The sequence below is a fragment of the Sorex fumeus genome, unplaced genomic scaffold (genome assembly GCF_029834395.1).
Source record: "Sorex fumeus unplaced genomic scaffold, SorFum_2.1 ptg000020l, whole genome shotgun sequence".
Classification (NCBI taxonomy): domain Eukaryota; kingdom Metazoa; phylum Chordata; class Mammalia; order Eulipotyphla; family Soricidae; genus Sorex; species Sorex fumeus.
This window is the reverse complement of record NW_026606077.1, coordinates 5,054,895-5,067,795: the sequence shown is the minus strand read 5'-3', so window position 1 is coordinate 5,067,795 and position 12,901 is coordinate 5,054,895. Positions and strand designations below refer to the sequence as shown.

At 56.4% G+C, this 12,901-nt stretch overlaps 1 protein-coding gene across 1 annotated transcript in view; it reads right to left on the bottom strand.

Moving 5' to 3' along the window:
* HK1 (hexokinase 1) overlaps positions 1-12,901 on the bottom strand; it is a 66,284-nt gene that overhangs the window by 5,166 nt on the left and 48,217 nt on the right. The window contains exons 10-15 of the mRNA XM_056113428.1: positions 11,528-11,832; positions 8,322-8,470; positions 7,966-8,085; positions 6,418-6,513; positions 5,742-5,841; positions 1,408-1,591 (exon numbers count right to left, since the gene is read on the bottom strand). Coding sequence (XP_055969403.1) covers positions 1,408-1,591; positions 5,742-5,841; positions 6,418-6,513; positions 7,966-8,085; positions 8,322-8,470; positions 11,528-11,832 — 954 coding nt within the window. The remainder of the gene's footprint in view (positions 1-1,407; positions 1,592-5,741; positions 5,842-6,417; positions 6,514-7,965; positions 8,086-8,321; positions 8,471-11,527; positions 11,833-12,901) is intronic.

Here is a 12,901-nt window from a genome sequence, read left to right as displayed (position 1 = left end):
GCCTCCGGACAATGCAGGGCCTATGATACCACAGGTTCAGGGTTCCCGCTCCATAAACATAACATAACCATAAACTATATATAAACGCAAACATAAAAGGGCTTCATAAACGTCTGCAGAGTAAGCAGCACGCTACTCAACCGAGCATTTACGGGACAGATGAAAACAGCAGGAGAGTTCCTGGACCATTGGCCCAAAGGCCAGCCGAGTGAAAGGTCCCCAGGCTGGGGAATGCAGGAGGCCATCACACCCCTGAGGGCAGCTTCATCCCAGCCCTGTCCATGCACAAAGATGCCAAGAGAGGACACGGAGGGGCTGGAGCAATCACACAGCGTGTGGGGCGTTTGTCTTGCACGCAGCCCGACCCGGGTTCGATCCCCAGCATCCCATATGGTCCCCTGAGCCAGGAGTAATTCCTGAGTGCACTAACCAGGAGTAACCTCTGTGCATTGCTGGGTGTGACCCAAAAAGCAAAAAAAAAAAAAAAAAAAAAAACCAAACCGGTGTCCCCGTGTGGGGGTGAAGTCTGCAGGCGTCCTTCTGGAAGGGCATGTGGGCCAAAGGAAAACCAAGAGGGATGGCAGTGGCCACACACCCAGTTCCCACCTAGCTGTTGGTTCAACTGATCTGGCAATGCCTCACTCTCCCTCTGGGGAGCACAGGCCCATCATCCTTCCAACAGGAGTTTAGAGCGGTATAGAGGTGCCAGAACCAGAAACTCGGGAATACACAGCCCCAGTCTTCACTCTGGGCATCCCGGATCAGTGCTGGTTTGAAATCCTGGCTTCTCCTCTCTTCCCTTCCCTCATGACACTTCAAGAAAAACACACAAGCTGATTCGAAGAAGGACTTGGAGTGGGAAACAGAAGAGAGGTAATTCGCAGAATGCCACGATGGAGATGCGCAAAGAGCTTTATGTCTGGGGGGCTAGGACAGACCTCCTACTGCCTTGAAAGCGCAGTGTGAGCCTAGAGTGGGATGATGGAATTCTCGGGTGCTGAGACAAGGGGTCACTAGCATCTCTGACGAGGACCGCCGTCCCGAAACCTGAGCTGCAGCACGCCCCAGGGCCACTAGATGGCGCCCAAGGCTTGAGCCTGCCCATCCCTCTCCGTTCCACTGGCCCTTGGACAAAGGCTGGTCCCATTCTCTCCTTCCACTAAATAAAACAAGAGGGTCCCATCAGCCCGGGGTGGAAGGGACAGAGCAAAGGAAGGTCGGAATGTCCCAGCCTGGGTGGCTGAGAGGAGTGGCGCCTGTGGGCACAGAGGTGGCCCCAGATTGGGGGGAGGGGACGTTGTGAGGTCTTGCTTGTGCCTCTGAGACCCCCATCCTTCTGGAAGCTTCCTCCATCCTAATGGGTACCAGGCAGGCCCTGCGCTCCTCTCTTCCCAGAGGGTCACCTACCTCTGCTTCCCGGCGTTCAGGGAGTACTCGTCCACCATCTTGTCGAAGTCTGTCCTGATGTCGTCCAGGCTCCCGCTGTCCCCAAAGGCGCCCCATTCCATGTTGATGCACATCCGCCCCTCGGTGCCGTCCACCATCTCGATGTTCTTCATCTCCTCCATGTAGCAGGCATTGCTGCCCGTCCCTGGAAGACACAAGACGAGGGCAGGGGAGGTGACGGGCCAGGCCCGAGACTCCACAGACATGGGGAATGTTTCTGGCGAGAGCAAAGCCACCAGTTCCCAGGCCCAATCGACGTTTTCCAGGGAACCCTGAAGAGAAACATAAAAGGCAAGTCCGGGTTAAGCCTCCCTGCGAGCATCTGTGTACTCTGCGGTGCCACGAAGAAACCAGTCATGAGACTCGGATGTTTACACTGAGCTGAGCAGTATCTCGTCAGAGGCAGCATTCAGGAAGGAATTCTCTCATTCTCTCCACAGATAAACACGCGCACACACACGCGCGCGCACACACACACACACACACACACACACACGTTGGCAGAAAGTATTAGCCTGAGGGACTGGCTACCATCATGTCGTGGATGGCCACTTATCAACGTGGTGGTGGACAATGCCCGCACTGTCCCCTTTCCTGTGACCCAAAACGGAGGTGGCGAGGCTGGGGAGGCCAGGGTCCCAAAATCTCAAGTGTTCCTAGGGCTGGGGGGTGGCTCCAGGGGCCAGAGTCCGTGGCCTGCACGGGGAGGCTTGGGTTGGGTCCCCAACACCACCTGATCCCCCAACGCCACCAGCAAGCAATCCATTTAGCCTCTGTGTGCTGCCAGGTGTGACCCCAAAGTAAAAAAACCACGTGTCTTTCTTCTAATCTCCTTTTTTTTTTTTTTTTTTTTTGCTTTTTGGGTCACACCCGGTGATGCGCAGGAGTTACTCCTGGCTCTGCACTCAGGAGTTACTCCTGGCGGTGCTCAGGGGACCCTATGGCATGCTGGGAATCGAACCCAGGTCGGCCGTGTGCAAGGCAAATGCCCTACCCACTGTGCTATCTCTCCAGCCCTAATCTCCATTTTGATACCAGTACTTTCAAAAAAAAAATCTGACAATTCTCTGGGCGCAGAAGGGTGGGGGTGGGGGGGCGTCTCCCTGGGTGCACAGTGTGCTGGGAGAATCCCAGGGGACAGGAGCCCCCACACCCCCCCGTTTCCGGATCTTCCCAGACCAGGGCAGCTCTGACTGCAGCCCCCAAGTGCCGAGAGGGGCTGTCTGTTCCTTGCTCATGACAGGGATCAGGCACAGAAATTGAGAGCTCTGAACGTGGGCATCCAGAGAGCCTTCTGAAACTGAGGAGTTTTCACAGCGAATACATCCAAGCCTGGGGACCTGACTCTTTAAAGTGGAGCAAAAAACCCTGAGTCTTCCAATAAGCCTGCGGATCAGCTCGGGGAGCCTATTAAGAACCAGATTTGGAGGCAGGGCTGGGGCGGGGCCTGGGACTGAGCTGGCAGGCTGCGACAGACAGAGCTTGCCCAGGGACCACATGCCCGGAAGCAAGGCCCTAAGGCACCAACAAGCCTCCCTGCATGGGATGGAGCCGGTGCTGGGCCTCACAGCATCAGGGCACAAAGGAACACACCCACCGGCCAGATCTACACCCTCTATTAGTCATATGCAAATCCTATTCAAGCAAGGTTGGGAGGCTGGAAAGAATTTCTGTGCATGCAGACCCACAAACTACAGGATCCAGCATGCCTTGCCTCTCCACAGGAAGTGGTGCTGCTTCTGCGAGCAGAGGAAATTAGAGGCCACTGAGACCAATCCGGAAGTCCCTACGTGTCTGCCTTGTGATAGCACTTTCCAAACTGCCTTTCTGTTGTTTCTGAATAACCCCTCCCCCCCCCTTTTTTTTGCTTTTTGGGTCACACCCGGCGATGCACAGGGGATACTCCTGGCTCATGCACTCAGGAATTCCTCCTGGCGGCGCTCAGGGGACCATAGGGGATGCTGGGAATCGAACTCAGGTGGGCAAGGCAAACGCCCTACCCGCTGTGCTATTGCTCCAGCCCCTGAATAACCCATTTTGATGGCTAACTAACTGCTTGTTTGGATGTGACTTTTTTTTTTCCGTTTTGGGTCACACCTGGCAGTGTTCAGGGGTTGCTCCTGTGTCTGCACTCAGGAATCACTCCTGGCGGTGCTTGGGGGCCATATGGGACGCCAGGAATGGAACCCAGGTCAGCTGCGTGCAAGGCAAACACCCTTCCCGCTGTACTATCACTCTGGCCCTGAGTGTGACATTTAAAAAAAAAATTTTTTTTTAAATCCCTCTTGTCACCCCACCCCCTGCCTCAATGGCAAGCAGTTTCCTTCTTAAACACTCTCTGCTTTGGGGCACTGTGACTTACAATATAGACACTGGGAGGCCATCGTGTTTGGTCCTCTGTCGACTCTCAGCCCCCATCGCCCATGCCGAGTGATCCCTCCGACCATCACGGACTCAGTGGTCCCTTCTCTATCCCAGCTGCCTCCTCCCCAGCACGACACAGGCTTCCAACCATGGACCAATCCTCCTGGCCCTTGTCTCTACTGTTCTTGGGCGTTAGTCTCCTGTCCTGCTACTCCTGTCCTCCCGTTGTTCATCGATTTGCTCGAGCGGGCCCAGTAACGTCTCCACTGGAGACTTTGTGTTAGTCTCAAACTACGTTATTTTATATTCTACAAGTGAGTGCAGTCATTCTATGGAGGCTGATTGATGTTCTCCTCCCCTCCCTGCCTCTCCAACTCTCTTTCTCTATTTCGCGGTACCCCCGGGGCCCACCATGTACAAGGCAAATGCCAGACCGGTTACACCCCCAGCCCTGACACTTCCTTCCCTTTTAAAGAAACCCAGAAGACGCCGTGGTTCCTTCTGACTGTGTGACTGGAGTGTTTGTATTTTCTTAACTTCCTTTCATCCAAAGCGTAACATCGAGAGAGAAGGGTCTCAGAGATGGGAGTGCTGAGCAAGAAATCAAAAGCCTGTGAACCCTCCTGGCCGTGGGAATTCTGAGCCAACAGTAGTGGGGGCGGGGCCGGATGTTTCGGACAGAGCGGAGGGGCCTTGGAGGCAGCGGGTGCCTGAAAGGGGCCGGGGCCCCACCCCAGGGCTGGTGCCCAGGAACTGCTGAGCGGGCTGGGCGGGCCTGACCCTGCGGGAGGAGAATGTGCTGTGTCACTGTGCTGCAGCATTTACACCTAAGCCCATTCAGGAGCACAAGGGCGGGGCTGGGTGGAGACGCAGCTTTGCACAAGAGACAACAGAGTCCCAGGCCAGGCCCCAAACAACTTCGGGGTGGCTCACTAGTGTCCAACAAATCTTCAGGAGTGCCCTGGGATTTAGCCAAACAGAAGGTCTTCCAGCAGCCTAGGGGCTGCTGTACCCCAACACCCCAGATGGCTGATTCATGGCGGGGGGGGCAGCACCCCCATATGCTCCAGGCCCAGGTAGGGTCTGCAGATGTCGGCTGAGAAACGGGGGCTTTTCCCCAGCATCCCTGACACTAGGTGCAATGTTACCCTGGAGAAAGAAATGGTTTACCTGGAAACAATGTCTCAGGGCTGGAGCATAGTGTAGGAAAGACGGTTTTTGCCTCGCAGGCAGCTGGCCAGGGTTCAATCCCCCACAGCCCATATGGTCCCCCAGAGCCCTACCAGGAGTGATTCCTGAGCACAGAACCAGGAGTGAGCCCTGAGCACTGCAACGAGTGCTACCCCCCCCCCAAAAAAAAAAACACCACAGCAAGCTTCCTGGGGGACATGGTCTGCAGGTACAGACCCCTCCCCAGGGAGTCTATACTGTGAGGGGAAAACCCGCCAAGGGAGCAGAGAAACGCTCTGGGAAGCCCCTCAGTGGCCGCGGCCCCCCACAGTGTGGTTGCCTCAGGCAAGATGGCACCTGTCCATGGTCAGGGCAGGACTAGGAGGGCTGGGCACTGCCTCCTTCTCAGCCTCCGGGCCCTGCAACCATCACCCAGAACCTCTCCACAGAAGCCACAGAGACTTGCCCCGCCGTCTGGTCAGCCCCGCGCACACATACCCTGTCCAGCAGCCGTGAGGGCCATCTGCACCCACATTCCTTGGGAGCCCCGTTCTTGACCATTTGGCCACTAAGTGAAGCCCTGGGGTGGGGAGAGAGTCTGGAGACAGACGCAGCCCTGATCCAGGACCAGACTCCGGGAGTGTCAAAGCGGCATTAGGAATGGACGGATACACACACCCGCCGAGGACAGAGAAGCTGGACGAGTTCCGACGGCAGGGGCTGTCCCCATGGAGACGGGAGGGACCTTCCCGGACACTCACCTACAATGAGTCCGACCTCACAGGTGGGCTCCTCGTAAGCGCAGGTCATCATGGTCCCCACCGTGTCATTGACCACGGCCACCACGTCCAGGTCAAATTCCTTCGGGAAGCAAGTGACCCGGCATTAGGGGAGGGACGGCTTTGCCTGGCCTGCGTCCACTGCTTCAGCCTAATGCTCTGGGCTGAAAGTCCAGGCGCGTTACCCGGCGTTCTCTTACCAAGCCCGTTTTCAATGCTCCTCCACTGGCCAGAGAGACCCCCTTTCTGGAACAAGCTCTCCTTCACCACCAGCCGGGCCTCCACCCAGAGCTGGCTGTGGAAACTCTGTTACCCAGAGCACAAGACTTGCATTGTTCCAAGCCTTTATGATCTTGGTCTTCTAAAATTAATTTTAACTTTTTTATGGAGATTTAAGCATCTATAATTTTTTTTTCTTTTTGTGTCACACCCGGCGACGCACAGGGGTTACTCCTGGCTCTGCACTCAGGAATTACCCCTGGCGGTGCTCGGGGGACCATATGGGATGCAGGGAATCGAACCCGGGTCAGCCGCGTGCAAGGCAAACGCCCTCCCCGCTGTGCTATCGCTCCAGCCCCGCATCCATGATTTTTATAGTCAAGTGCCCCCCAAACAATTGAATAAACCGGAAAACGTTTGCAAACTGTTCCAAAGTTACCTCTCTCCTTTTGATTGCATCCCGTAAGAGGGTGGCCACGTCGTGCCCCACACAGTCTGTCGCCTTAAAACCCTTTGTCCAGGTGACCAGGATGCCCTGAAACACGAACGGGGTGGGAACAGACCTGTTTAAGGAACACCCAGGGCTGGAGGGACAGCACAGTGGGAAGGGACTCTACACTTGGCCTCGCATGCAGCCACGCTGGATCAGATCCCCGGCATCCCACAGGGTCCCCCAGCCCCACCTGGGGGTGAGCCCGGAGTGCAGAGCCAAGAGTAAGCCCTGAGCTCTTCTGGGTATGGCCACCAAAAAAAAAAGAAACAAAAAAAGAACAATTTCTGTGCCTTCTTGCAGGAAAACAGGCGCTGAAACTGAAGGCACCGGCGCTGAGGCTGGGACAGCTGAGGCTCAAACCAGGAGAGGGACAGCGGCCACTGGCCTCAGCGTCCTTACAGCAGGCTAGTCTGTCGTCTCCATTTCACAGGTGGAGAAACTGAGGCAAAGGATGTGAAGGAGGCCGCCCCCCGTTCTGGCCTCCTCCTGAGGAATGGGTACCCAGAAAACACTTCCTCGAGGCACAGTTCCCACCGAAAGGGAACTTTAGTTTGCAGTGGGCGAGGCCAGGGCTGAGCAAATGTCATGGTGAAGACAGGCAAGCGCCAAGAGCTTGCAAACACTGTGCCTCCAAGAACTGGGGAAAAAAAAACCAAAAAAACCCCTAAAAAACCCACAGAACTGCTGATATCTAAGAGAGGCGGAAAAGGCCTAACTCAGTACCAGAACTGGAGAAACCAGCTTCAGAAGAGGCGCCACTCAGCGTCCCTCCCATGGCAGTGACCGGCCTTAACCCCTGGCCTCAGGGCAGCTGAGAGGCCAGCTCTGGCCCCCTCCCTGCCCACACCTCCCCGACACACAGTAGCAGCGGTGGCTTTGGGCCGGGCTCCTGGCTCCAACCCATTTCCCACCCCTCCCACTCCCAGAAGCTGAGTCTCCGCGATGGCTGCTCACACCCAGCCCACTCCAGGGAGCAGCAAGCCTTCTGTGCTGGGCCAGAGGGCTTCCCAGAGGAGGTGTCTGCTCCAAAGCAGGGGGGGCAGGAAAGAGTACAAGGGTCAAGGCGCTTGACTTGCATAAAGCCAAATCAGGTCTATTCCTGGGCACCTCATCTGGCCCCCTAAATCCTGCCGGGAGTGATCCCTGAGCACAGAGCCAGAATTAAGCCCCGAGCACAGCTCTAGGTGGGTCCCAAAGTAAAATAAAATAAAAAGAAGAAATAAAGGTAAAAAGTCAGGGTGGAGGCTTTTTTTTTTTTTTTTGCTAAGGGCCATTTGGATATTTATAACATCATTCTCAGGACACGCGATCCGGGCGACCCACACGAAGTAACTGTGTCTGTCCCATCACACTACAGAGCCGGGCATGAAGTCCGACCCACCCCCGTGACCTCTGAGCGTGACTGCTGAGCACGGATGAGGCGGAGGCTGGAGGAGCCCCCTGCTCCAGCCTACCCTGGCCGCCGGGCACCGGGCACCTAGGGGAGAGTCTCACCTTGTCCAAGCTTGTCTGCTGGACGGGGAAGGAGAAGGTGAAGCCCAGAGGCATCCTGGGGCCTTTGATCCCCATGTAGTCCAGGAAGTCGGAGATGCAGGACACGATGTGGTCGAACAGCTGCAGGAGAGAGGCGCCCGGTCCAGTTCCCGCTGCCCATGCTCCCTGCACCCACCCCACCCTGTGCAGAGCAAGCCCCCCTCCTCGCGGGTGGCTGCGGCGTGGAAGCAGCCGGCCGGGGCTTCGGGCCACCAGGACACGAGCGTGTAGATTCGGGCGTCCCACGGCAGGATGGGGGGCGCAGGCGCACCCCTACCTGGAAGCCTGCCCACGCCCCTACCGCCAGCCGCACTCACCTCTTCGCCTGTGCCCTGCATGATTTCAATTGGGATGGCGTAGATCTTGTTGTGCATTTCCACAGTTCTCTTCTTTCCACTCCGGATTTTCACCAGCAGCACACGGAAATTCGTGCCCCCGAGATCCAGCGCCAGAAAGTCTCCGTGCTCTGTGGTGGACGAACGAAGGAACAGCGTGAGAGGGCCGAGCAGCCCCCGACAGTCCCTGGCCCCTGGCTGCAGACCGAGCACAGGGAACGGTTCTAACAGATGTAGGAGAGGAACCCCAACTCTTCAGCCCGGAGAGACGCGGGCAGACATGCAGACATCCAACAACCCCCGCGCTGGGAAAGGCCCCGTCCCGGAACACTGTCACCACCAATAAGCCCGCAAACCCAGCCAGGGTTACTAAGCATGGAAACTGGCTTTTAGGGAATCTGTTAATGGATTTTTTCCCGAGGAAAATATAAAAGAATAAAGTGTAAAAAGATGACCATCCGGCTGGAGCAATAGCACAGCGGGTAGGGCGTTTGCCTTGCACGTGGCCGACCCAGGTTCGATTCCCAGCATCCCATATGGTCCCCTGAGCACCGCCAGGTGTAATTCCTGAGCACAGTGCCAGGAGTAACCCCCGTGCATTGCCAGGTGTGACCCAAAAAGCCAAAAAAAAAAAATAAAAAACCATCCATGTGCACATATCTGAATTGGTCTGATTCTCAACCAAAGGCCTGAGGCCCCCAAGGATTGCCAAGAGTGACTGATTCCTAAGCACAGAGCCAGGAGGAAGCCCTCAGGCCTGGCCAGCACCACTGCAAGTAAATAAATTAAATTTGGGGGGCTTATTTTGGGGCCACGCCTGGCAATGCTCAGGGCACACTCTTAGCTTTTCACTCCTGGCGGGGCTCAGGACCATATGGGATGCAGGGGACCGAATCTGGGTGCAAGGCAAGTGCCCTACTCCCTGTCCTGTAGCTCCAGCCCTAAATTTTTTTTCCCCTTTGGTTTTGTGGGTCATACTTGGTGATTTTCAGGGGTGACTCCTGGCTCTGTGCTCAGGGATTTACTCCTGGTGATGCTTAGGGGACCATATGGGATGGGATACAGATCGAACCCAGGTCAGGCGAGCGCAGTATTTTTAAATGATCATCTGTCCCTCCCTGTATTTATTTCTCTGCAAAGTGATTTTTTTAGGCTGAGGGGATAGAGGGTATTTGAATATATCTGGTGACGCGGTACCTGGAATGGATCCCAGGTCAGCCACATGCAGGGCAAGTGCCTTCACGCCTTAACCCCTGTCCCAAAGTGACATTCTCCCCATCCAAAGATGCAGCCCATTTCTCCTTCCCTTGGATCCCCTCCAGACTGAAGGCTCGGGGTGTGGGGGAGGGGTAAATCGAGCCTAGGCCTCCGACCTGCCTTCCCTGTGTCTCACAGACCCCTGCCACCAGCAAGGCGCCAGCCCAGATCCCCAGGGCCCACTCTCCTGCACCCCGGCGGACAGACAGCCAAGTGCCGGGCATGTGAGCGCGGCCACCTGAGTTCAATCCCTTGGACCCATGCAACTACAGATGCAGTGGCCAGGCCAGCCCGCAAGGAGAGACCCTGGCAGGAGGAAGCGGCTGACCCACAGACCCATGACTGGCGCCTTCAAGCCATTAGGTTGGAGAGTGGCTTCTAACCTCGTAAGACAAGGTGGTGACAAGTCCCTTACACACAGGATGGGTCTGCCTGGGGACATTCACAACTTCAAGCCCCCTCCCAGCTGGAAAGCTCAGGATGCTTGGCTCCACGAGGACCCGCCAAGGCAACCGGAAGGGCAGGTTCTGTTCTGCAGTCGGACTGAGTCTTCCCTCCCAGCACCTGCCCGCCAGCCTGTCAGCTCCCACGCACCCCATTAGGACCTGACAGGCTGCCCCGGGGGCTCATCCTCTGGCTGACCAACTTTGCGGGCAAACCTAACAGAAGTCTTGGGGCAGGAGATCTGTCCTGCTTCACTCTTTTAAGAATGACTCTCCAGGGCCGGGGGAGACAGTCCAGTGGGGAGGTGCTTGTCCTGCATGTGGCTGACCTGGGTTCGATCCCTGCCCTTCCACATGGTCCCCTGAGCACCACCAGGAGTGATTCCTGAGTGCAGAGCCCAAAATAACTCCTGGACACCGCCAGGTATGGCACCCAACCCCCCCCCCAAAAAAACTGAATAACTTTCAAATTTTGAAACTTTGAGTGACACCTACCAACTGACCCCGGCCCCGTGTAATCCCATCAACAGCCAAGACCCAGAGACTATAAAACCCTGCTCCCAGAAGAGAACAGTGCAGAGTCTCCTGCCTCCGCGCCTGGCTGTCCTCACCGGGGCCCCTTGGAGAAGGGTGGGTTGAGTTTCCCTCCCCACCCTGAGCAGAGCCCCAGCAGCTGAAGACCTCTGGTTCCAGCCACAGCCATGCTTAAGACCGCTCTCCACACGTTCAGACAAGCCTCACGCATGAAGGAACCGGCCGAGGAACCCAGGTGTGCGGGACCAGGGTGTAGATCTCCAAGCCGGCTCGGATTGGGACCGGGGCCTCCTTCCTCCACCCAGATCCCCCATCTTCCAGGCGTTACACCCACCAACTGCCCCTGGCGCCGTGTAATCCCATCAACGGCCAAGACCCAGAGACTATAAAACTCTGTTCCCGGAAGCATGCGGTCGCATTTGCGGCCGCGCAACATCTTATTATCTAGGTCTTACTTTGGACAATCTAGCAGGCTACTGAATGTACCCTGCCCACATGGCAGAGTCTGGCAAACTCCCCGTGGCGTATTCAGTATGCCCAAAACCAGTAACAATGATGGGTCTCATTCTCCTGACCCTGAAAGAGTCTCGAATGTGGCACTTTTTAAAAAATCTCAGGGCTAGGATGAAGGAGACGTTACTGGGGCCTGCTTGAGGTGATCGATGACCAACAGGATGACAGTGACTTTCTGATTTGGAAGAGGGCTATGGTTTGCGAGAAGGCACTTGCCCGAGACGGCTTGCCAGCAGGAGTCAGAGGGAGAAACGGAGAAGAGGATTGAGTGAGTGTCTGGTTCCCGCCCAGAGCCTGCGGCCAGCCCAGTGTCCACGCACCCTCCGGAGGAGCCCACTGTGGGCGGCGACAGCCCCCATGTGACCTCGTCCTTCATGGGAGATTCGCCCATGACTGAATAGGTGTGACAAGGTCGGCACCCCACCCCCGACAAGGCCTCACCGGTCCCGTCCGGGGTGCTGCGGACGAAGGAGGGCAGCATCTTGACGACGGCCTTCTCGTGGGTGGCCTTCCTGAGCCCCATCTCCATCTCGGCCCGCATCCGCTTCTTCACCTCCAGGAGCATGTCCTTGGAGAGGTGGAAGTGGGCCAGGATCTCCTCGATCTGCCGGTGCTGCTCGGCCAGGCGGTAGGCCACCGCCGTCACCATGGCAGCCCCCTTGCCGCTGCCGCTCTCCGAGAGCAGGAAGCGCACGTCTGAGTCGGGCACCAGGCGCCTCAGCGTCTTGTGGAAACGCCGGGAATACCTGTGCGGGCGGGAAGCAGGGGAGAGAGTCGTGCCGGGGTCTGGACTGAGCACAGCACCCCCTTTCTGCCCTCCTCCACACTTCAGTTTCACTTGCTACACTTTTTTGCTTTTTGAGGGGCAGACGACGGGGTGGGGACCACACCCAGCGGATGCTCAGGGCTTACTCCTGGCTCTGCACTCAGGAATCACTCCTGGCGGTGCACAGGGGACCATAGAGGGTGCCGGGGATCGAACCCGGGTTGGCTGCATGCAAGAAAGAAAAGCACCCAACCCACTGTACTATCATTCCGGCCTCTCACTTGCTTTATTTTCGTTGTTGCTTAAACCAGATGCAGGCAGAAAGGAAAAATTAAATGGAACACACACACACACACACACACACACACACACACACACACACACACACACTCTCTCTCTCACGCCCCCCGGGAGGAACTAAGAGAGCCTTATTTGAAAGCAGATGACAAGCCCTTGCCGACAGGAATGTGGTGGGAACTGGGTTCCTTAAAAGTCTCAATTTAGTCACTGAGATTAAGGAAGGGCTCGATCAAGAACTTATGTCCCCAGCCCAAGAGCTAACATTTTGGGGGGTTTTTTTGTTTGTTTGTTTGGGGGCCACACAAGTCACTAGCAGGTATGATTAGTACTGTAAAAACTTAAAAATTTCCACTAGCCTTTTAAATAGGTGCAAGCCAGGCCAGGGATGTGGCTCAATGGTGAAAGCCCAGGAAGTCCATGCCTCGCAGGCATGCGACCTGGGTTCCGTCCCCGGCGCCACAAATATGAATCAGTAAATAAAATAGGCACAAGTCCTGTTCTTAGAGTCACAGAGGGCTTTTTGAGCTGCCACTTTGAACAGGACAGTGAGGCAGCCTGGCGACACAGCCCTCACCCTCCCAGGAGCTAGGGACGCCTCTCTCCAGCTCTCAGATGCAAAATCTCAGCCAGTGACTTCTCCTAGCTCGGTGCTGGGGCTTTGGGGGTGAGTGGGGGCACTTGGAGAACCAAGGGAAGCCAGGAACGATCCAACTCAGGGCTCCTGCACGCAATGAATGAGCTCCAGCCCT